The sequence below is a fragment of the Lepidothrix coronata genome, unplaced genomic scaffold (assembly GCF_001604755.1).
Source record: "Lepidothrix coronata isolate B3197 unplaced genomic scaffold, Lepidothrix_coronata-1.0 Scaffold4, whole genome shotgun sequence".
Taxonomy (NCBI): Eukaryota; Metazoa; Chordata; class Aves; order Passeriformes; family Pipridae; genus Lepidothrix; species Lepidothrix coronata.
The window spans coordinates 11,161,161-11,184,249 of NW_016690184.1; the positions used below are offsets into that span (position 1 = coordinate 11,161,161).

The following is a 23,089-nucleotide window of genomic DNA, read 5'->3' on the forward strand; positions in this document are numbered from 1 at the left end:
TCATCACTGCTTCCCACCAATTAGCATCAACTCTTCATCTCAGGAATATATATTCATGTCAATTTTACTTTGATCCTGTGATTTCTAGCGACAGAAGAAAAAGCCATCTGTCTACCAACAAAGAACCTTGACTACCAGGATGAAAGCCTTCCCCAACCATAAGTAAGAGACAGCAATCCAGACTAAAAGCCAATATTCTGAAAAAACATGATACTTTAGACTTTTCATCTTCAAACAACTGCAAAATTTCCTAGACACTCAAAAGAGAAATGTGGACTTTGAGCCCCAAAATGTGCACACAATTTCGGGGCTTCAAAAGCTTTATCACAAAACATATTAATAAAACAACATCTGGCGTGTAGTTATCCTGTTATTACATCTCTTCAAAGATTTCAGAGACACAAAGGAGATTGGCCTCAACTCTCCTAGAACGCAGGTGTGCTTTTCAGAGTTCAGGCAGTCAAAGCATGAAAGTGAATATAAGGACCAAGTTTCCAGCAACTACAACTTGTGATTAAAAAAAAAACCTCGAAGTAAACCCTAGGAAATCTACCTCTCCGCCTTTTTATCCCACGTGTCCCACGTGCAGTTTTAAGGTAATTAAAGAAGACAAGCAAATAGCATCAGGGTAGGCACTAGTACTGTCTCAGTGCTTGATAACAACATCCCACCTCTCGCTATCACGCTTCCAGAGTCACCTTAAAGGACATGGAAGATACCGAAAATTTTAAATGCGGGGCAAAATGCCCACTCGGGAGGGGGACTAGAACACAGGAGAGGACCTGCCTCACGGACTACACTCCTGAAAGGGGCGAGGAGGGCAAGACACCACAAGAGAGGGAGGAAGGAGAAGGGACAGGTAGAGAGCGGGGATTCGCTCCCGCAGAGCGGCTCCGCCGCCGCCCGAGGGCCGGCACAGGGCGGAGGGGCAGCAGACAAAGCTGCCGGGCGGAGATGGCGGCACGGGGCGGGGAGCAGGCGACGGCAGCGCGGTGCCCCCCTCCCCTCCACGGTGGTCCCTGCGAGACCCGCCTGGAGGGAGAGCGGGTGCTCGGGGACTTCTGCCGAGCTTCCCACCTGCTTTGCCAGGAATCTGCTCAGCTCTGCGCTGCTCTTCTCGTTCCTGCGCGCCACCAACTGCAGCTGCTCCGCCAGGCGGAACCGTAAGTCCTCCGCCGCCATCCTCCTCTCCCCGCTCCTCCTGCTCCCGCGGCACGTGCGGGCGCGGCGCGGCGGCACCAACTTCCGCCCGGCCTACGTCACGGGAAGCGCAGCCCTGCCCCGCCCCCCGCCCCGAACTACAGCTCCCGACGTCCTCCGCGTCGAACTACAACTCCCGGCGTGCGCCGCGCCCCCTAACCGCGTGGTCCGTCCGGGAGTGGAGCGGGCGGTCTCTCTGGATCAGGGCGCTGGGAGCCCGCCTTCGCGCGGTTGCGTTGGCCCTGTGCTCTCCCTGTCCCGCTCCCTGCTTCCCAGAGAGCCAACTGCCGCTGGATCCGCCCGCCCGCGAGCCCTTTAAATCTGGGTCACGGTCCGGGTCGCGGAGGCGGCCGAGGGCGGGCGGGCAGCTCCGGCTCGGGCGGCAGGAGCGTTACGCCCCCGGTGCCCTGTCCGGCCGTGGCCGCTCGCGGAGCCCCCGCGCGGCTCGCGGGCGGTAACGATGTCCCTGCAGGGGTTCGGAAGCGGGATCGCCGGCAGCAGCAGCCGCCGGGATTGAATTTCGTGTTTCCCGGGAGCGCCGCCGCAACTGCCTCGCCCACGCCCCGCCGCAGCAGCGGGGAACGGCACCAGGTGAGCGCGCGTGTGCCGTGCGGCGCTTCCCCGGCAGCGTCCTGCGGCCGCCGCAGCCTTCACAGCGCCGTCATCTCCGGGCTGGCGCAGGCGGGGCGACAGCGGCTAGCCCCGCCGGGGACAGCGCACGGCTTCCCGCTCCCGGTGCCGGGCCGGGAACGGGGCGTGCGATCGGGGGCGGGGCGGGGCTGCGGGGGGCGGGGCAGTGGACCAGGGGGCGGGGCGCGGCCGCCGCGCGCGCCGCGCTTTGGCGCCAACTGCACGGGCTGGGGGCGGGTCCCCGCTACGTAACGGCGGCGAGTACGCGGCGCGGCTGCGGCCGTTGGCTGGAGCGGCCGCTGGCCCCGCCCCCACCCGGCCTGCGGCACCCGCGGCGGCGGCGGCGAGAGCTGCGGCGGCGGAGTCCGGTGAGTGCTGCGGCCCTGCCCTGCCGGGGTCGCCGCATGGCTCGGCTCGGCACGGCACGGCTCGGCTCGACGGGGCCATGCCCACCTCGGGCTACGCCGGCCCCTCCACTGCGGACACAGCCGCCCGGGCCGCCGGGGGTTCTGGGGGCCGCGACAGAGGTCTCGAGCATTTCCGTCGTGGCGGGAATTGGGGTGGGCGGGAGTCCCTTCCCGCCCGTACAGGGAGGGCGAGGTCTGAGGAGTGAGCAAGGGCCGCTGCCTCTGTACTGCCTGGCCGCTGCTCAGCACTGCTCCGCTCCCACCCCCACCCCTCGCTGCCCCTCATCCTGCCCCCTCCTAATGTCCCATCCTCCTTCTCCACCCCGCCTGCCTCTGCTCGTTACTGGTTTGACTAGCGATATCAGACAAGGGGAAGTTGCTCTTAAATGATCAGTAGAGGAGAAATCGGGATTATCGAATCAGATTGTTTTGACTGGTTAAGATGCACTTTCAGGTAACCTGTTCATAGAATGCAGTACTTCTTTTCATATCAGATTTTCTTTATAGGAGCTATAAGATACAGCTAAATGTCTTCAGAATGCTTATTTGAAGAACAGATAATTTCATACTTGAAAGTGCATTTTGTTCTCTCATTGTAAGAGTTTTCTCATTCTGGTGTTGGATTTTATTGAAGAAGAAAGGCCACGGACAGCTCAGGGGTAAATGTCTTATTTCAAGGTGCTTCTGGTTTATGTTGTTGTTATTCTGTAATTGCCAATTAATCAGTTCTCTTTGCTCTGATGTTTTACTCATAGATGGGGAAGCCATAGAGAGTTTGTATCATGGCAGCGGATGAGGATGGACTGGGACTGTTTGATATCCGCTACGGTGGTAAGATGTGTTGGATTACTTTCTGGATTGCAGGGAATTAATACAAACAGATTTATGAAAATAGATAGGTTCAAAAATAACTTAAAAATAAATTTAAAGTTGAGACAAATACTGGTAAGCTTCAACTGTAATTAAACGGCTGTGGCAGAGTATCATTTTAAGCCTCATCCCTAGTAAGTTTGTATTTAAAACCATAACTGTGCACTTTGGATTTCTGGAGTGTTTTGAGGGGGTGTCTGAATTGGTCTCTCCCCTGTGTTTCATGGTGTATAAGTTACTCTTTGCTGTACCTTAGTGAAGCTTGCATATGAACAGTTAGGGGAATTGCTCTTTTGTTTGCTGTTTGTAAGAGGCTATGTTTTATCATCTGGTGTAGTACCAGTAATCAGGGTGCTCCAGCGTTACTTCCAGCTCCGCAGTTGGTTGACTTAACACATATTTATGAGATTCCCAGCCTCAGAAGGACTGTGGATATTGACATGTTTCTTTATAGAAATAATGTTTGTTGCAGAACTAGAGAGGTGCGCATAGCGGAGATGAGAGTCATAAGAGGCATTGGAAAAAGACATGAAGAGAGACTGAGGAGATTTAGATTAAAATACGTTTACAGAACCAGTTAGTGTGTGAGTAGATGACAATACTAAAGCAAATTGTTTGAATTATGATACAGACTGCTACAGTACTTTCTTTTTAGCAAGAGATGTTTCTTTTAACAGTAGTGTTTTTATCATATCAATTCTTTTGGCTTTTAGTTGAATAGCTTTTGTATTCAGTGTATTCTAGAAAACAATTTCAAATTTAGATCAAGTTTATTTATAATTTTAAAATTTATTTGTACCTAAAGCCATATAATTTGCTTCGTGCACAGTTCTTGTATTTAGGAACTGATATTACAAGATTGTCTTTGCTCCCTGGTGACTAAAAATCTTTACTCCACGGTAGCAATACATTACTGGATAAAATTCCCTTGTCTTTTACTAGTTTGTGCTATTACTTTTATTATTCTCTACTGGTCTAGGATCACAGCTACACTTACTTTATGGGAAAGGTAGAGGTTGGAGTTTACTAAATTATTTATTACTTTGGCCTTTTTTTTTTTTTTTATTTTCATTGCTTTAGCTGAAGCTTCTCCCTTCAAGGAAGGTGACGACAGCTCAGTGGATATTTATGATGGCTTGGACAGCAGTTTGTCGGTTTCTGGTAGGTTGATTGTGTCTTGCTGTTTGGCTTGGAGCATTATAGAGTCTCTGCTTCTTAGGCTGATTTCCAGTAAAGCAAGTGGCTTTGAACTACTTGTTAAAATTCAAGACATATGTTAGACTGTATTAATGGAGCAGAGAATTCTTAGATCTATTAGCTGAATGAATGAAAGACGTTTTTCCTGTGATACTGGCTATTTTAAGAGGCTTGGGCTTGATATAGGACATTTTAGCTTGGAAAAAACACCTTTATTTTGTGTTTTTGTAAGCTTTTGGATCAGATCAAACAGACACTGATCACTAATTCCCCAGTGAGAGATCCAAAACATACTTCTTGTATGATACAGTATGTTCAGGAGACCCTTTTAACCTTTTATTTTCCAAATAATTTGGCATGGTAATGTAAATTAATTTCCCTTCTTTGAAGGTAAGAAAAAAATGAACCCAGCATGTTCTTTTTTAGGAGCCTTAATGTGCTGTTCAATGGAAGGCTGTTTCTGATATTTAAGCAATTATTTCTCTACTGACCTTACTACTGTAAGACCATTGAATTTTTATGGGAGAGCTATACCCTACAGACATAAAGCATCTGTATATCTTCCTTGCTTTTCATTTTGCATTTCTTAAGTCAGTATTTCACATATGGAGATGTGTTGTTTAGTAAATGTAAAAGCCAGAAGAAGGAATAAAAATGCAGTGAAAACAATCTATATAGTCCAGCTCTGAAGGACCTTGTTTTTTTTGAATTTGAAGAGAGGAGCGGTGAGATTTTTGCTCTGTACGGATAAGATGTTGTTTGTATGTCCTCTTGCAGTGTGGTGTTAATACTTTTTGCATTATGGTATTGTCCAAAGGATTGGAGCACAGCTTGGATAGCTAACTTCATTTATTTCTCTGCAAATGAATCTGTATTTCAGAGCCAGGTCCTGTGTCATAAGCCAGGTCCTGTCAGTTATGCATATTTGCTGAACAGAGTACACAGGCTGATTTGAGGAAAAAGCACTGTTATCTAAATAATTGGAATGCTTGGGTGTTGGGTTATTGGTTGGTTTTGGTTTTTTTATTTCACTTTCATTTCACTTATGGACAACTATCTCAAGAAATAGTGTATGTTATTGCAACGTGATATGTCATAAGTATCTAATAGTTCTTTATTTTGTTTGTTGTTACCTTGTGAGTACAAAAAGTAAAAACAAAATGCACAGGCAGCATAGAACAGCATACTCAATGCAACGTGACTAGAAAAATACCTTTATCCTTATGTAATCAATTTTCTTTATACAGACAATTTTGCTCCAAGTTCTACTCCATCTAGAATCAGCTTAAATTTATTTGATGAGATATTAATTGAAGAAGGGACTGCAAAGAAAGCATCCTACGATGAGGTATGTATTAATGTAGAAAAAAATCTGTTTGGGGTTTTTTTTTGTTCCAAGTTTTCTTGTGTGAAACAGAAAATGTTGTCAGCATGCTCACATTGTTGTTAAATAGGCAAACTGTTTTTAAATAAGTAAAAACAAGACTGTGCTAATAAACTGTTATGTCAACAAGCCCATTAGAATAAGTGAATCTGTCACTCTGTAACGTGGTCTGTTCTCACGTAGTATCCTTTGCTCGCAGTTTGCACGCAATTATATCAGCTACATTATGGGAAAATGTATTGTAATTTTCCTCTAGTCAAGTATCTGTTCAGATGTCTGATACAAAGCTAGTCTTGACATTTCTCCCAGCAAATTTTACTAGAGTAAAGCAGACAGGTCATGGATTTATCTTGAATTCTTTCCTTGAGACTGAGAATAGCCATTTGCTTCTAACAAATCAACAGAACACTCACTTCTGGAGCACCACCTGTTCTGGCCCATAAGACACATTTAAACAGCGTAAAAGGGGCAGACATCCACAGATGTTAAAAGAAGCAGGAGCAAAACATCCAGGAGTCTACTGAGTGATGTCACTTTGAAAGTTTGAGAGCAGTGGACTGAATGGAAGTTGTCCATTCTTCTGTGAAAGCTTTGTCCCTATCTAATTTTAAAGAAGAGCTCATGCCAAATTTATTTTATTTAATTTTGTGATCCTAACAGGATCGTGTCCTTTGCAGCCTGAGTTTGTTTGTAGTAACTTTTTGTTGTGTTTTTCCTTATCTGTTTCGTGTTACATAAAATCTGAGAAGCAAGTCCCCATCTATTTGGCGCTCAGAACTCCTGCTCCTTGATAATGATGTCATTAATTTCACAGTAATATGACTTCCTGTTATTCTTTATTACTGTTAGGCAAGCAGACATAGATTTCCTCTTGTCTGAGTGTTTGTGGTGGTTTAGAGACCTGCATACCAATTGGAGCCTTTTGTTTAAATATGGCTTTAATATGTTACTTTTGGTTAAAAAACAGAGCTGTGTAATATGCAGTACTGTGTTAACTAACTATAAATGTAGAGATGTAAGTTTTCTCTATAATTAACATTTTCTGCACTTCTGTGCTGTGAATTCTTCTCTCTTTGACAGTTGCAGGCTGAATATGAAAAATGTCAGCAGCAAATTAAAGAGTTGATGAAGAAATTTAAAGAAATACAGGCACAGGTACTGTAGTTCAAAGGGAAACGTGGTCAAGATTTATGTAAAGAAAATTGAATGTTGCTTTGAGAAGGCAATTTCATGCTTTCCAGACTTGATCCATGTGTGGTTGGTAGAGCAGCCCTATAGGTGCTAGGAGCTTGGTCTGCCTAGGATAGTTGTTGGGATAGCCTACTGACAAAATCAGTAGGGACATTTGTTTGTTTCATGATGTTGGGTGCAGTGAGACTTTATTTGCTTAAAAGCTGTATTTCATCTTCTTAATTAGAAAATAAGCATGTCAAATGAATAGTTGTCAGAAAGGTATCCAGTATTCTTGGTTTTTTTAATGCACTAGGGAGGGGGTTGCAAAGGTGCTTGAGGTATCACTAGAACTGGAAGAGGATGTCTGTGTTGCTTTGGACATAGTGCCTTTTTGATAAATCTGAACGGCTCTTCAGCTTGAGCTAGTGTTCCCATGCTGTGCCATTCTACAGAGATAGATTATTTGAGGCAATTCTGCAATGTGCTCTACTGTGTATTACAGATAAGTCCGAAAGGTTTTATGCTTTGCAGTGGTAAACAGCTGCTGCCCTGTGATACTTCTGTATTGTTTTCTGCAAAACTTGTCCACCTTTCTGAGCAGGCTTTGCTGAGGACAATTAACAAGTGAAAGGACTATCTTCAGGATTGACAGTTGTGGTTCGAGAACATCATATCTAGAAATTTTAGAGTGATAGAACACCCAAAGTTGATTTTGATACCTTGAAAGGAATACAATTACCCTATTTCTGCGAAAGTGCTTAAAAGCTACATCTCTCATTTGACATAGTGACCAAGAAAGCAATAAATTGTGTAAGACATTTTAAATAATGACCAGGAATACAAACATGAGCGTAAATGTGAGTGATGTTAAAAAAAAAAAAAACAAACACAAACTTCTTTGGATCTCAGTAATTCTGACTTCTCCAAAAGAGTTTGTAAACATCCTACTGTCAGTTTGCAAAGGGTGGGATATTTTTCTAGTGGTTGACTTGCACTGTTTTTCATTACATGTTTGGATACCCAAGCTAATTCTTGTTTTTTCTCTTCTTCTCTCTTTTGCTGTCTGTTTTGTATACATTTAAAATAGAATGTCATTCTACAGAATGAAAACCAAGTCCTCAAAAAGAATATTTCAGCCCTTATCAAAACAGCAAGAGTGGAAATTAACCGTAAGGATGAAGAAATCAGTCATCTCCATCAAAGGTACAAATAGACAGTGGAACTGAAAACATAGTTTTTGTCTGATCATGTTTATATACTTGTTAGAAATTTTTGTGTGTATTTAAAAAAAAAAAGAAAAAAACCATTACTCAGTAAATAATTGTGTGATTTAAAATTATTACAATCAGAGGAAATATGTAAATATCTTCTTTGCCTGATGAGATCTTTGGTTTCTAATTAAGAACCATAAAGGAATCCAAAGGCTGAGCATTCGCATGAATGTTTCAAAGCAGATACTATCTTACACAGTTCAGCTTCAAAAGTGGTCTGGTTTATGGCCTCAGACGTGAATTCCATGCAACTTTTCAGACAACAAGTGAAAGTAAATAGATTATATAATGCTTTTATGTCAAGATAGGAAATCCCTGTGTCCAGTGGTGGAGGATAGCAACTAGAGAATTCTTGGTTATTTTTGTGTACTATTGGTCTTACTGCAAGGACTTGAAAACAGTAGAGTATGGATGGGAGAGTAGCTGAGAGTATGGCCTCTGAACCACATGAATCCAGAGCAGGTGTCCAAGATACAGGACCCCTAGCTTGTCACGAGATCACCTCCTTGTCACTTGTGTGACATCAGCCACATCATTGGTTTGTTTGTATTTTAGTTTGACCATTTGATATTTTCTTGCGCCAAAAGGTGTCATAAAGAAGGTTCATTTGACACTACTGTGCTAAAGGCTATAAGCATATTAACTGCAATTATTTTTTTCTAACTACTGAAAATTACCACACACAATCTGATGGAGGTCAAGAGGTTTTAACTTGTGTAATTCTTTCAGGTGACTGGCTTTGACACAATAGTTGTCATTTTCACACACTTGAGTGCAGTATTCTGAGTTTTAAATTACATTGTTTGGAAAATGCTTAATTGTTCTGAATATTTAACCTCATTAAATACTTTACAAGTTACATTGCAATATAATCTGATGGTGATTAAAATTTATGAACAAGGTATTTGATCTAAGTATTTTGGAAACATCCATCCTGGAAAATTGTGGGTAAAGTAGCACTTTGAGGTCTTAGAAACATGCCATGCCTGCTGCATGGTTTATAATAAATTACCTTATCTTAAACAATGCACCTGTCTGTGAAGACTATTTCAAACTTAATATCTCTGAGGGAATTGTTAGTGCTTATCGAAAAAAATCCCCAAACCCCAACTATTAGAAAAATCCCACAACACCAAATGAACACCACTTGGATACAGTTACATTAATCAAACATGTATATAGATTTAATAACCAGCCTAAAGCACAGCAAAAACTTATCAGTTTCAATGAAATAGAAATATAAAAAGGGGTTTTGTGTTCCAACAGCTGCAGCATTGTTTGTGTTCAACCCTCAGTTCACATCACAATGTCACATTTTTGGAGTAGAGCCAATTGTAAGCTGTTCATTTCAAATTTAAATTTACTGTATTGGCCCACAGGAAATGTTCAGTTCTATAAATCAAAACCAACCCCATTTTGTATTGGAGAAAAATATGGAATTATTTTACACTTGCATTGAATCCTTATGACTGGATGCTGAATCATCATAGAATTTCAGGCCAAAACTAAATGTCTGCGTAGCAGCCACTTCATCTTTGACTCTAAAATGGAGCCAGACATTTCATGGTTTACTGCCATCATTTGTTGGTGTAACTTTTACTTCTGTTTCCTTCTGTATGAATTAGACACGATCATTCTTTCTATGTAGCGAAGAGTAAGAAGGTTGACATTGTCTTTAATCACGTTATTTTAATGAAATGTTTTGTTGAATATGGTAGAAAAGTGTCTGTTTTCTTTTTTGGGTTTTGTTGTGGGGGGGGTTGGGTTTGTTTTTTTTAGAAGTGAGGTAACTGATGCGTTCATCAGTAAGGAGTAGAAGTTTAGGCCATACAGGCTACATGTGCCCTTTTTAAATGGATTTTTTTTTAATTATTTTTAATATGATAACCTTTCAGCAGTAGCATGTGGCCTTGATAAGGCTTGATTATCTTAATTTACTTCTTGTTTTCTGTAGCTTGCAGCAACTTCCAAGCATGGTAGTATATTTGCTTACTGGGTAGAGTGAGGACAGTCACATTATACCTATTCTTTTGGTTGCCAGTTTAACAAATAGTAAACAACTGAATTGCTGGGTTTTAAATTATTATTATTTTAAATCACTAATGCTGTAAAGAACAACTTTTTTTTTTTTCCTGGAGGGAAGCTCTTTGCAATGCTGGACAATGAAATACTAATTAGAGTTATTGAAATGGTTAGTTAGGCCCAGTACAGCGTTTTTCCACAAATCTTGCCTTTTCTTTAGATGAATTTCCTTTGGAAAATATGTGTATAAATTATATTCTTTTGTTGTGTGCTAATGGAAATTATTGAATTTCCCTTTTTCCACCCATTTTTTTCCAAATTGAAACTGAAACTGTTAACAATTTTTAGAGATATATGGATTCATTGCAGTTCAGCTTTAGTTACATATAAATAAATTCAAAAATAACATAAACAACTCTTTTTCTTTTTATAAACAGGCTAGCAGAATTTCCCAATCATCGAAGTATTTTCACCAGAACATACCTTCCAGGATCAGCTAAACCAAATGATTCCAAATTCAGACTTTCTGATTCAGGTGACAGTATAAAGATGGAACATAGAATGAAAAGTGACTGTTCAAAAGATACATACCACACTTACTCAGCTTATAGTGCAGACACTGGGAAGTCTGGCTCTGAAAAAAGTAACACTCCATATTTGCTGAGATACCCTCCTGAAGAGCTCTGCAACGATGATACTCGTATGTGTCCACTGAGCTATGACCATGCTTCCAACAAGGATAACAGAAAAGAAAGAAAAGACATTAAAAGTAATGAACAGTGCAGTAGGGGAAATGTCGGCAAATACAAGAGAGAAGTACATCAGAGCACTGGAAATGATGGTGACAGTGAAGAGGGGAATTCAGATCTTCAACAGAAGCTGAAAACCCTTTCAGAGAAGGCTAGTAAAAATGAGTTGCAACAAAAAAGTCAGAGCATCAAACTCAAATGTAGTCCAAGTGTAGAAAGAAGAGTAGAAAGGGGTGTTTCTTCCTGGGAGAAACAAACAGCTGGTAAAGACAGATTTCAAACAAGAGGTGAATTGTATGCTGATGAGAGATTACAAAATGCATTAAAAAAAGACATTAAAACACATGATAAAGGAGAAAAGCATGCTGGCCAAAAAAATAAACCAAATGAAAAGCTGCAAGGACATCCAAGGAGGTCTGGAAGGGGGAGCAGTCCACACTCAAAGAATGAACATTCAAAGAGTCTTCATGAATCACGTAAATGTCGTCTGGAAGAGTCTAGAAAAGTAAAACATATTGACAGCAAGAGAGACAGGGGAACGGATGATCATACCTCTCGAGAAGGAAGAACTTCACCTTCTAATTCCAACAGCAGAGAGCATAAATATGCACGCTTGAAGGAAAGCAGTAGTAGATACGAATGGGAAACAGCACATTCCAAATCAGAAAGACACAGAACTGAAGAAAAAAGGAAAAGAGAAAGAGAGGATCAGGATGAAAATAGGCATTTTAGAAATGAAAAAAAACTTGCAAAAAAATTTTCTCACCAGTCTGTAAAAGACTCCAAGAAAGGTACAAATGTTACAAAAAGTAAGAGAAACAAATTCTATAAGCTGGAAGAAACATCCACAGTAGCAAATAGCTTAAAAGACCATAAAGTTCCCAAAAGTAAAGATAACCACACTGGGACAAAAAACAAAGACTTAAAACTTAGCTTTATGGAAAAGCTAAATTTAACTCTTTCTCCTAATAAGAAACAATGTCTCTCTGCAACAGATGGACTTAAAACACCTTTTCGAAAGGCTGCTGACGAGAGAGGAACAGAGCTCACACTGCAAGCACAACTCTTGCATTCTGCCCACCCCATAGGCTGTGATCCCATGGAGCAAACTCTGCAAGTTCTGGACGGTGAAGCTCAGAGCAACATGGAACCAACACTGCCTGTTTCTGTCAGTTCTGAAAATGAAGCCTCAAAAGTCACAGCAGCAGATCCAGCACAGTCTGCAATGTTGCCAGCAGGGGCAACTGATGAACCGATCTCAGAAACCTTACCAGAAGCAGAAGTGGGTCAGGTACAGCCCCAAGTCTTGCCAGGAGCAGCAGAGGTGCTGGTTCCTGATGTGGTGCAGGCTGACACGTTGTCAGGAGCTGCAGAGGCTTGTGATCTGGTTGAATCAGAAGTCTCAGTAACAGCAGTGGCAGTGATGGGGCTGAACCACCCTGTATCTTTACCCCTGGAGGTGACAGGGAGTGTGACAGAGTGTGAAAACTTGCCTGGGACAGGGGTGGGTGTGATGCAGGATGATAATGTACCAGCACCAGAAGTCGCACAACCTGAACCTGCCAGTGAAAGTATGGGAGCCCTTCCAGAGTCAGCAGCAGGGAAGAAAGAGGAAGATGAAATATGGCTAGCTGCTGACATGGAAAGCTCTGCAGACCAATGTGGCTCTCAAAATATTGTCTTAGATGAATCAGAAGCCAGAAGTTCTGGTGACGTGAAGTCCTCTGATGTTGCAGATGGTATCAGTGAAACAAAACTAGACTCTTTAATGCGAGTAATGAGGGATGATGGTAACTTGGCTGCAGAAAGTGTTAAGTATCCCACTGAGAAAAAGGATATCTGCAAAATTAGTATGAGTACATCCCAGTCACTGGACAGAACTATGATAACTGATAGGGATGAACCACTGGTTGATCAGAATGCTTGTGATCTAGAGACAGACCTAGCTGATATCAGAACAGCAACAACATCTTCTCTCAGTGGTGAGATGTGTCCTGTAACTAAAGAGAGGGAAACTAACCCAATTCCTGTTGATGATGACAGCTCAATACTGAGCATTGATCTCAATCACTTGAGGTATATTCCGAAGGCAATCAGCCCATTGAACAGTCCAGTGCGCCCTTTGACTAAACCAGTAAAGATGGAAAGTCCCTGTAAAGGCCTTGTGAAGACTTATAACAAAGGTATTTGTATGTGTATGTTCTAATTTCTTTTCTACATTAAGGCTTAGAAGATCCACTCGTGGAAAGCAGAAATTACTTTTTTTAACTCCTTTCTCAAAGACATAAATTGTTTCTTCTTAAGATGCATATGTTTCTGTGGTCCCTTTTTTTTGTGGTGGAACCACTTAATGTTGCAGCCAAGATTGTAGCCATTTGAATATTCACGCTGTAAAAATTGGAGCTAGTCACTACTGACAGATGACTGGTTGAAATAAGAGTTTTGTATTAACTTATTAAAAAATGCATATAAGTTTCTTAATTTTGCCTAGGTTTGAGTAGATCTTGTTAGGTTTTTCTCTGAAATTATGGAGGCAAAAGTTACCTAGGATCATGTTCTTTCAAATATTTGTGAGAAAACTGAAGAGAGTATTTGAGAGTAGCTTAGAAGTTTAAATTTCTTACTAGAAGAGGAACGATAGGGTGGCATTGAAATCTGTTTTCTTATGTTTCAGACCATAATCCTTTGCAGGATTATTAAAACATTAATAGGTAACTTGTTCTCATTGTGTTTTCATTGTGAAACTGTTCAAAGAAAAGCCACATATTGTATATAAATGTTAGTCCATAATTATGTGACAGTTATAATTTAGCTTGTGCAGAGTTCAGAGAACTTGTTAAACTAAATGGAAAGAAATTCAAAACTGATGGAAAGTGCTATATTTTTCTGTTTTCAATTGATGTATTTTTGAGATAATTCACGTGTTTGGTGAAATGCTGAGGTCCTTTAAAGCTCAAAATTTGCTCAAAATAAAGCTCAATTTGCCCTTTAAAACTCAAAAAAATCCCTTAAACTAGCAGCTGCTGAAGCAAACCACCCAAACTTGTTATAGCTCAAACTTCCTGCCGGTTTCAAACAAACAGGTCTGAACAGTCAGTTTACAGAAGAAAAATATCTGTTTAATAATTGTATTCTTTATGATGATTAGCAAACTGTTTTTCTTTCATAGATTTAATTCCTGAAAGTACGGTTGTCATCTGTCCATCAAAGAATTTGTCAAAGGAGGTAAACAAAGAAAATCAAAAGCCTATTAGCATGTCTGATGAACACTTAGAGGTGGAGTCTCAGCTAAGTCTCTCTTCAGATGAAATAGAAGAAGGAGAAATTGTAAGTAGCGATGAAGATGAAGAAGAATCTAAACCAGAAAGAGGCTCTCAAAATACAGAAAAGTCAGGACCAAAAGCTTCTTCTGAGACACGAAATTTGACCAGCAGTCCACAGAATCAAAATAGTAAAACTGTGCGTTGCAATGAAGATAATAGAAAATTTGTTTCTGTGAAAGTAAGCACAAAGAAGAACAGGGAGAGGCATAAAGGTCAGACTTTCAAAGTCAGATCTTCAAGGGATATTAAGAACAAAACTGTGAGCATTGCTTGTCTTGAAAAAATAGTTCATGTTATTGTTGAACCTTCAAATATACAAGAAATCATGCAGATGCTAAGAGCTGTACGAAAACAGATGAGGAAAAGTTACATGAAGTTCAAGGTACACTTCCCAGTTCAGCATTTTCACAGAATTATAGAATCTGGGATCATAAATTTTACAGCATTAATAAGATACTTGAACTTTTCCAAGATGTGTACGTTAGGCGATACATTAAAATTGAATATCTGTGATATTATAGAGTCCAAACTTAAAAAAGTTAAAAAGAATGCAATAGTGGACCGTCTTTTTGAACAGCAAGTGTCAGATATGAAAAAACAGTTGTGGAAATTTGTAGATGAACAGCTTGATTACTTATTTGAAAAGATAAGGAGAATTATAATAAAGCTATGTGATGTGGGAAATGGGAGTGAGGAGGGTAAGTTTGAAAGGGCAGGAGAGCAAAACCACAAGATTAAAAATGATGTTCAGAGATCAAGAAAAAAGTCCCTGAAAGCCAGTTCTCAAAAGCCTGAAGAATATATCATTTCAAAGCAGATTGTAGATTATCAACAACCTAAGTGTCACCATGAGAAAAATAAAACAGGTGCACCAAAAACTGCCTTTACAAAATGTCTTAACTCCATTGATAACACAAGGAATTCTCAAACAAAAGTGCACCTCTCTAAAGAGAATAATTTGCAAGGCACTCTTACTCCATTGAAGGCTGTAAAATATGAAAAGGAAGGATTCCAGCTATCCAGAGATGCTAACAAGTCTGATCTTAGTTATGAACTTCTCACAGAACAACAAGCATCCAGTCTTACATTTAATCTTGTAAGTGATGCTCAAATGGGTGAAATTTTCAAAAGCTTATTACAAGGTTCTGATCTCTTGGAAAAAAATGGTGGCAATATCAACAGAAATGAATGTGAATTCAGGACTCCAGAAAAACAGTTTTTAGGCAGTCATAAATGCAGAGGTAATGCTGCAGAATTGGGGCAGGAGATTGCTCCAAAGGAGGCATGTGTGGAATCTAAACCAGAACAGGATATTAACTGGACTGTTGTTTCACCTGTAAGAGCTCCCTCATTAGCATCCAGGACTCATATGCCTGTTGATCCAGATGTGCTGGATGAGAGCTGTATGTTTGAGGTTTCTGCAAATGCAGCTTCATGCAAAGAAGATGAATGCAATTTACAGAAGAATAAATTGTGTGTTTCTTCTATCCTCCTTGAAGATTTGGCTGTTTCTTTAACTATTCCATCACCTTTGAAATCAGATGCTCACCTCAGTTTCCTAAAACCTGAGAATAATTCTGGCTCAACTCCTGAGGGTGTTGTCAGTGCACATTACAGTGAAGATGCGCTTCTTGGAGAGGAGGATGCCACTGAACAAGACATTCATTTGGCCTTAGAATCGGATAACTCCAGCAGTAAATCAAGTTGTTCATCATCGTGGACAAGTCGACCTGTTGCTCCCAGTTTTCAGTGTCGCCCCAGCCTTCCAATGCAAGCAGTAATCATGGAGAAATCCAACGATCATTTTATTGTAAAGATTAGGCGTGCAATGCCATCTGCCTCACTAGCATCTGATCACATGGCTTCAGTGAAGGAGGTACAGGCATCCTCAACAAAGATTGGAAAAGAAGAAATAAGAACTGGGGGAAAAGAAAGGGGCAGTCAGAGTGCAACAGCAGCCACTGTGAAAGAAACTGTCAAACCAGATGTGGTTGAGATGGATCAGTTGCCTCATGTCTGGGCTGAACACGAACAAAATGGTGCCTTACCTCAGGTTCCGAAGGAGTCACATAATAGCATTGGAAAGGAAGAAACTACAGGGTTGCTTGGACCCTCAAACACAGAGAGCTGCGACACTGAAAGCCCAGATAAAAGCTCTGAGCAATCTGAGGCACACAAGTTGGAAGTATCCAAAAATATAAATGAAATGCATGTTAGATCTCAAGCTTCTTTTCCTGCTGAATGCAGCATGAAGTCATACATAACTTTAGCAGACGATATTGTCAGTGGAACCTCATGTCATGCAGTGGAATCCAGAGCAGATAATGGGACACAGGCAACTTCTACAGGAAACCCAGAAGTCAGTGATAAAAAGGAAGAACTTAAAGAGTGCTTCGATGCATCTATAGACTTAACAGAAGAGCTTTCCAATGAGACTGTAGCAGGCAAATGTAGTCTTGAAATAAAACCCACTTCAAAGACTGGTGGAGGGTGCCAGATAAGTATAGATGATAAAACAAGTAAAAAGAGGAAAAAGGAGGCTGTCAAAGATAATTCCAACTCAAAAAAGCAACGAAAAGAAACTGACTCAGGAGGTGAGGGGAGCGATGAAAGTGATGTCAAATCTGAAGAAATAAATTCTCCACCCAAACAATGCTCCAATAAGAACGAGCTGCAGCAGAACAAAGACTCTTCTCCTTTGGTTTCATCTCCATCGTCACCTAGCCTGTATGCCAAAAACATCATTAAAAAGAAGGGAGAGGTAGTAGTTTCCTGGACAAGGTAATTTCTGATTTGATTCATTTGATTGGCTTAGCTTTTTTTTTTAAACTAGGTGATATACTGGAAAGAGGGAAGACAAGGATATTTAGCCAATCACTGAAGTTATTTAGTAGCTCTACATCCTGCTGTCAATAGTGGAGTGGGAGCCTCCTATCTATGCAGGATAGCTCTGTGAGATTGATGTCCATCACTTACCCAGGTCTCCCAAAGCAAGTGTCCTCTTTGCTTTGCTTTTTAAAGCTTACATGCCTTAACAAATAACAAGACCTACTGTATTGCACTGTCTGTACTTTTTATTTCCCCTGCCCATATTTTTACTGTCCAAAAATTCCAGCCAGGCTTGGTAGGGGATGGAGGTCTTTGATTTCCTCCGCTTAGAAGGCATGAGAGCAGTTTTTTGTTTTGAGGTCTAGGCTGGTCAATCTGCAGAAATGTACCAGTCAGCAGTTCAACCCATATATTACAATTAGCAGGATGTGGGTGATAAATGACTGTATGTGTTGAAAATGCATGCAAAATTATTGTGGTGTATTCTTACTTTTAAGAAACTATAGTTGGCAGGTTTTGCTATTCTTGCTACAACTCGATACAATCGGTGCTTTATAAAGGGCTTCTAAAATTTTCAGAACAGGCTTTTCTAAACTATAGTTCAGATATGAAGTAAGTTTCTAGGTAGCATTTTGAAAGAAAATTAACTCCTTCATGGAAAAAAAGACAGCAAAAGCTAATTTGATTTTTAACGTACAAACCAATGAGGTAGGAAGAGACTGTTACAGTTTTCCTCAGGAATATGACTAGGTTTTCAGTGTCACAGTTTTTGTCTATCTTAGAACAATACCTAAAAAAACCCAGCTTTATTTAAATAAGTAGTCATTACATTTTTCCTTGAAATGGAAGAAATTAAATATCATTTATTGGAATGTGACAGCTTTCAACCGAATATAATGACTGTGTCTATACGTTTTGCCTAAATTCATTAATGAGACAAACAGCACATCGGTGACACATATTAAAGAATTGACCTCCTGGTTCTTTATTCTCATGTGAACAGTAGATGTGCTCTGAGTATGTTTGTTACAGTAAGCCACTTACAGAAGTCAAACACCTCTCTGGTTAATCTTTGAATGGCAGCAGGCCATAGGTGAAAGCTGCTGTTTAGCCTTGCAAACTGAGGCAAGTCCACTTGGAACCACTGACCCCTATTGAATTTATGAGTTCTTTTCGATTCCAGTTTAAGTGTCTGCTTTAGAATCTTAAAACTCTTTGACTTTGGCTTGGTGCTAACTCTATTATAATAATCCTGCCATTCCTATTTGTGGAGCATAATCTCCACTACAACTTGTTTGTACTAACTCTTGTTTCTCTGTGCTGGTAGAGGAGAGGATGCTCTGTAAATTCATTGCTGCTGTTTTAACTTCTTTTCAGTGGTTTGGATATACTCAAAACTTTTTATATGCCTGTATGTATTATTTTATTTGTGTGCATGTACACAGCTATGTGTATTAATATTTTAAAAATGCATTTTTGTTATAGAAATGATGACCGAGAAATTTTACTGGAATGTCAGAGAAAAGGACCATCAAGCAAAACCTTTGTTTCCTTGGCCACTAGGCTCAACAAAAGCCCAAATCAGGTGGGTGATATCGTTCTTATATTTGATAACAGCAATGGCCTACGTTTACAATTGCAGTTGAACAAAAATCTCTAGAGGTCTTCTGCACATTTGGAGTTGTCTTTTCCATGTCTTCTCTTGGGGGGTTCTTGGAAAAATAAGAATCTTAGATTCTCCCAGTTGTGACTTAAAAATATACATTATAGAAATATTATGGTCCAGAGATTCCGCAGTACCTGTTTGATTGATACCACTCATAAGCCAGGAACAACAGGATTGTTTATTGTTGGATCAGCTCTTAGATAAAGAAAGACAATTTGGAGAGGTTCAAAGCCTTTGCACACATTTAATAAATTAGAAAAGTATTAAAATTAGAGCTGAAAAAAAAAGTACCAGGATTGTGCAGAAAGGGCATTTTTTTAATGAAAATGCTTTTTTTTCATGCACTTTTTAATTATGAAATTTCAAAAGACAAAGGCGTCAAATTGATGTAGAATATTTTCAGAGGGGTTTACATATAGCTTTGTACATGTCTTGAATGGCTGTCTTAATCTGTATCCTGCAAATCTAAAAAGGGAGAAACCTCCATTTGACTGAGTTAGGAAATCCTGCATGCTTGGGATTTGGCTTTTAGGATGTTGTATTGTGTGGTTGCAGGGTCTTTGGGAGGTTTAGAAGCTGTTGGGGTGGCTGGTTGGGTAAAACAGTGTCATCTGTGCATTCATACCACTCTTCCCAGTTAGCTGTTTGGTGGATAGTCCATATGCTATAGCAATATGCATGTAAGCAATAAGAAATACTAACTTAGAGTTGAATGAGTTCTCTATGTAAGGTGTAGCTATGCTAAACAAAAAGATGCTTGACTCTCGTCTACAGACCAGTTTTGTAAAATCCCTAGTAGGAACATTACTCCATAATGAGCTGTAAATGCCTGAAGCAACAGTTATACAAGAGGGTAGAAGATAACCAATAAACTGTGCTTTTTGTGGAGTACAAAATAAGCTTTTGTCGTTACATTTGAATCTTACACACGGTTATACCTGCAAAATTCTGGGCTCATTGACTTTGAGGCCTTCATTTTTTAACTCCTTCTTGTAGAGAAACCTGTGTTAAACCAGTAGTTAAGCTCCAGGTTAACCACAGAGAGCTAGAGCCATTTCAGGTGTCAAAGGTATAGGAAGACTTCCTAGATCTAGTTAATCTGTTAATAATGGCGCTCTTACAATTTTCCTACTAAATTGAAAGCAAATAAAATAGTGGTGGTCTTAAAACACTTTATGCTGTCAGATGAATCTGTCTTGGTAGATATGGAAATCTGAGGCCTTAACGGTATGTCTGTTTTTTGTCTCCATTAGGTTTCAGAAAGATTCAAGCAGTTAATGAAGCTGTTCAAGAAATCCAAGTGCAAGTAAAGTCACACCAAGTTGCCTCATGATTACAGGGCTTACTTGCTGTTACCTACAACGATGGACCACAACCACTGCGTTCAGGCAGTGGGATTACTGACAGATATCCAAGCCAGAATACTAAATTTGGTAAATCTGGCACACTATTAATTATTTACTTGTCTGTGTTTCCTCTGAAGTTCTTTAACAGAGTAACACAGCGGGAACTTCACAAACAAAGCGACCAGGAAAGAATGGGCTCATACAAATGGAGCAGCATCATTTCAAGGGGATGACATCTCTGGTTGGTTAAATGTGTTCTGTAAGCAGAGATAAGGGTGTGCAGTCAAGTCAAAGCTTTTGCTTTGATTGCCAGAGTACTGCACTGTTTGATATCAAACTGTGATCTTAAAAAGTTAGAGTGGTTTGGAATCAAATTGGTAGATAATCCTGGAAAATGACAGGTGTGTCATCCTGGTTACCTTGGAACTTTTTTAAGAAGTGAGGCCTTTTTCTTTTAAAATAAGACAGGGCAGTGATAGAAATGATTCCAAAAGCTGCTTATCTAATAATTGAATTCTGATGCTAAGGAATAGGTGGATCTTGCTGCTTGTTCTTAACAAACATTTGTGACAATTGTTTACTTATTGGAGATTTAAATCTAACTAAATTTGTTGTCAGAATAGTCAGTTTGCAGAGTAGCATAAATGTTATTTTACATGAACGCTACGCTGCGAAGCCCATTATGTTTTACTGCTCCAAATTACATCTGGGAGAGGTACTTAATTTAGGTCTTCAACATAATGAACATTCTGTTCTATTAAAAAAAAAAAATAAAATTGAGAAGTGATTTTCTTTTAAAAATTAATTTAAAAACAGACCTTTACAGTTTTATAGAATGTGACTTTATACTTACTAACCAGAGCAAAACTTCCATAAAAACAAGCTGTTTCAAAAGCTTGTCAACTTGGCATGTTTTGACAGCAATTGTATCTATCTTTACAAATTGTTTAGTGTATTAAAAATTCATTATGTTCTATTTTAAGGAGTTTGTTATAACTGTTTCCAGTTTTACTAGAACATACCTAAAGAGTGTGTGTGTGTGTGTGTGTGTATATATATATATATATACACACATCTCATACGTATTGCTGTTTTATCCCAAATTTCTGAAAGGATTTTTTTTAATTCTCCCTGAGAAACATTCCTGGAAGTTTGCAAATGTTTCGTTTTATAAATTCATTGATTTTTGAGGTTTTATTCTTTATTGAGGATCAGAATTGCTGTAGTCTTTATTCAGTCAGAGTGTCTGCTGAATTTAGTTAGACTTCATTTAAGAGCCCCACCTAAGTGCATTGCCTTTCAACTTGGATTGAATTGGCTCCTTTTCAGAGTCCGATGACTATTTCTTCAGTGTCAGCATGTTTTTTTTGCTCCCTCTGCCAACTAATGGGGCAGATTTCTCTTTCTAATAAACTGTCATATAATTTGTCACTGATGATGTCAGTTAGCCCTTTGGAGTATTGTAAATGTGACCTGTGGAATGGATTGTTATGCTGCCAAACAGTGCATTGTCTTCATTTTAGGCAGTGCTCTGGAAATTGTTACAAGGAATGACTTAAGTAGGTGATGATGTCAGTTCTGGCAGTCTTCCATCTTACTTGCTTCCTTCTAAAATGTTTGCTTTTGATGATCAAATCTCACCTTCCATGCTATGCTGGCAGTGCCTGGTGATTTCAGGGGGGATTGGTGTACCTACCCATGCTTGTCTTAACAAACAGTTAAGTGACAGTTGTTTATTAATTGGAGATTTAAATCTAGCTGAAACTGTTTTCAGAATAGTCAGTTTGCAGAGCACTGTTCATATTTGTGGAAAAGTCAGACTCTACTAAGAGTACCCTTTTAACCATATCCTTAGAAATCAACATGTGCACAGTACTGAAGGCAATGAGGGAAGTCACTTCACTTAAGTGCTTCCTCTCTGCCTCAAAAAAGCAGGCAGTATTTTATTACAAAGTTGTTTATTCCTTGTCTGTGTTTACTTACTTTCGTATCTGTATAGGTGATGGGGGACAGGGTTTGACTGTTTTGAGTCTGACTTGGATTCCTTTTTTGTAAAGTATGAAACTTGTTTAATGTTCTCTCTGTTGTAACTATGTGTACAGGTTCCTACATGGTCATGTAAAATATCTGATGTTTGTATATATATATATAAATACATGTATAAAAATAGAGCTTTGTTTAGCCAAAGATGATTTTTTTAACTATATAAAACTACAGGTTTATTTTGTATAAACTAAATAGATTGCTTACGGTAAGGGAGATGCAAAAAATAAAACTGTAAAACTCACACACGTGTTCTTGTTGAACAAAGGTTGGATTGGAGTGGTTTTCTACCATTGTTTGTAATTTATTTCTCCAACGAGAATTTCGATACATATATGCAAAATGTACTGTATGTAAATCTGCAGTCTTCTTTGTGGAACCTCAGGTAAATGAAAATATTTTCTAGAATTGTTGGCTAATGGTTTGACAACTACACAGGCTGTGAAGCAGCATTAAACTTCTGTTAGTTTGTATAAATGAGTAGCTATGTTGATGTTCTGGCCAATAAACATGAAACTCCTCAGCTGCTGCTCTGGTGTAATTACTGCTCTCAATACTACTGCTGATTTCTTACTGGATAGGACTGGATCAGAAATTAAACAGTTGCACAAACTGCATAAAACCTTTAACTACTTACAAATTAGGACCTACAACTTTAAATTTTTTTCTAGAAATGTTCAGTTAATGTTGAGTGGAGTATTACAAAGGAAAAAGACCTTTTTGTATCCAAGGCCTTTCACTGGAAAAGTATAGCTGGCAGCCCTTTGAGAGTCTTACTCCAACTTGCTACTGAAGAATAGGTCTGCTTTTATCCAACACACATTACGGGATTGTTTAAAAACTCGAAGGATACGAGTTTTCAAAACTTTTCCAGAGTGGAAATTCAGATAGCAGGGTTTATGATAGAGCACTGGGTATTGAATTTGGAGATATTCTCTCTAAGGCAAAGTCTGTTGGCAGCTAATGGTGTATATACAAC

General features: G+C 39.8%; 2 protein-coding genes across 5 annotated transcripts in view; one reads left to right on the plus strand and one right to left on the minus strand.

The window, feature by feature from the left end:
- Nucleotides 1–1,237, minus strand: part of MDN1 (midasin AAA ATPase 1) — a 97,293-nt gene extending 96,056 nt beyond the window's left edge. For 2 of the 3 annotated variants that reach the window (XM_017825703.1, XM_017825712.1), the window contains exon 1: nucleotides 1,078–1,235. In XM_017825703.1, coding sequence (XP_017681192.1) covers nucleotides 1,078–1,182 — 105 coding nt within the window. In that variant the 5' untranslated portion in view covers nucleotides 1,183–1,235. Of the gene's footprint in view, nucleotides 1–1,077 lie in introns of all 3 variants that reach the window. The other variant, XM_017825719.1, reaches the window with a different exon arrangement.
- A 412-nt stretch (nucleotides 1,238–1,649) lies between these two features.
- CASP8AP2 (caspase 8 associated protein 2) lies at nucleotides 1,650–22,631 on the plus strand. Of its 2 annotated transcripts, none has more exons than XM_017825928.1 (10): nucleotides 1,650–1,791; nucleotides 2,993–3,068; nucleotides 4,188–4,268; nucleotides 5,552–5,652; nucleotides 6,769–6,843; nucleotides 7,949–8,064; nucleotides 10,592–13,086; nucleotides 14,073–17,007; nucleotides 18,541–18,640; nucleotides 19,975–22,631. In XM_017825928.1, exons 2-10 carry the CDS (start codon nucleotides 3,020–3,022, stop codon nucleotides 20,029–20,031), a joined length of 6,009 nt encoding a protein of 2,002 aa, XP_017681417.1. In that variant the 5' UTR covers nucleotides 1,650–1,791; nucleotides 2,993–3,019; the 3' UTR covers nucleotides 20,032–22,631. The 2 variants fall into 2 exon arrangements, with proteins under 2 accessions (XP_017681417.1, XP_017681427.1); XM_017825938.1 differs by lacking the exon at nucleotides 1,650–1,791 and adding an exon at nucleotides 2,148–2,198.
- Nucleotides 22,632–23,089: the final 458 nt, after the last annotated feature.

Bases quoted from the DNA above. Each gene is read 5' to 3' on its own strand.
- CASP8AP2 (XM_017825928.1), top strand. From the start codon at position 3,020: ATGGCAGCGGATGAGGATGGACTGGGACTGTTTGATATCCGCTACGGT. The intron at 3,069-4,187 runs GTAAGATGTGTT...TCATTGCTTTAG, and splicing joins GTTTGATATCCGCTACGGTG to CTGAAGCTTCTCCCTTCAAG. The intron at 18,641-19,974 runs GTGGGTGATATC...TGTCTCCATTAG, and splicing joins TCAACAAAAGCCCAAATCAG to GTTTCAGAAAGATTCAAGCA.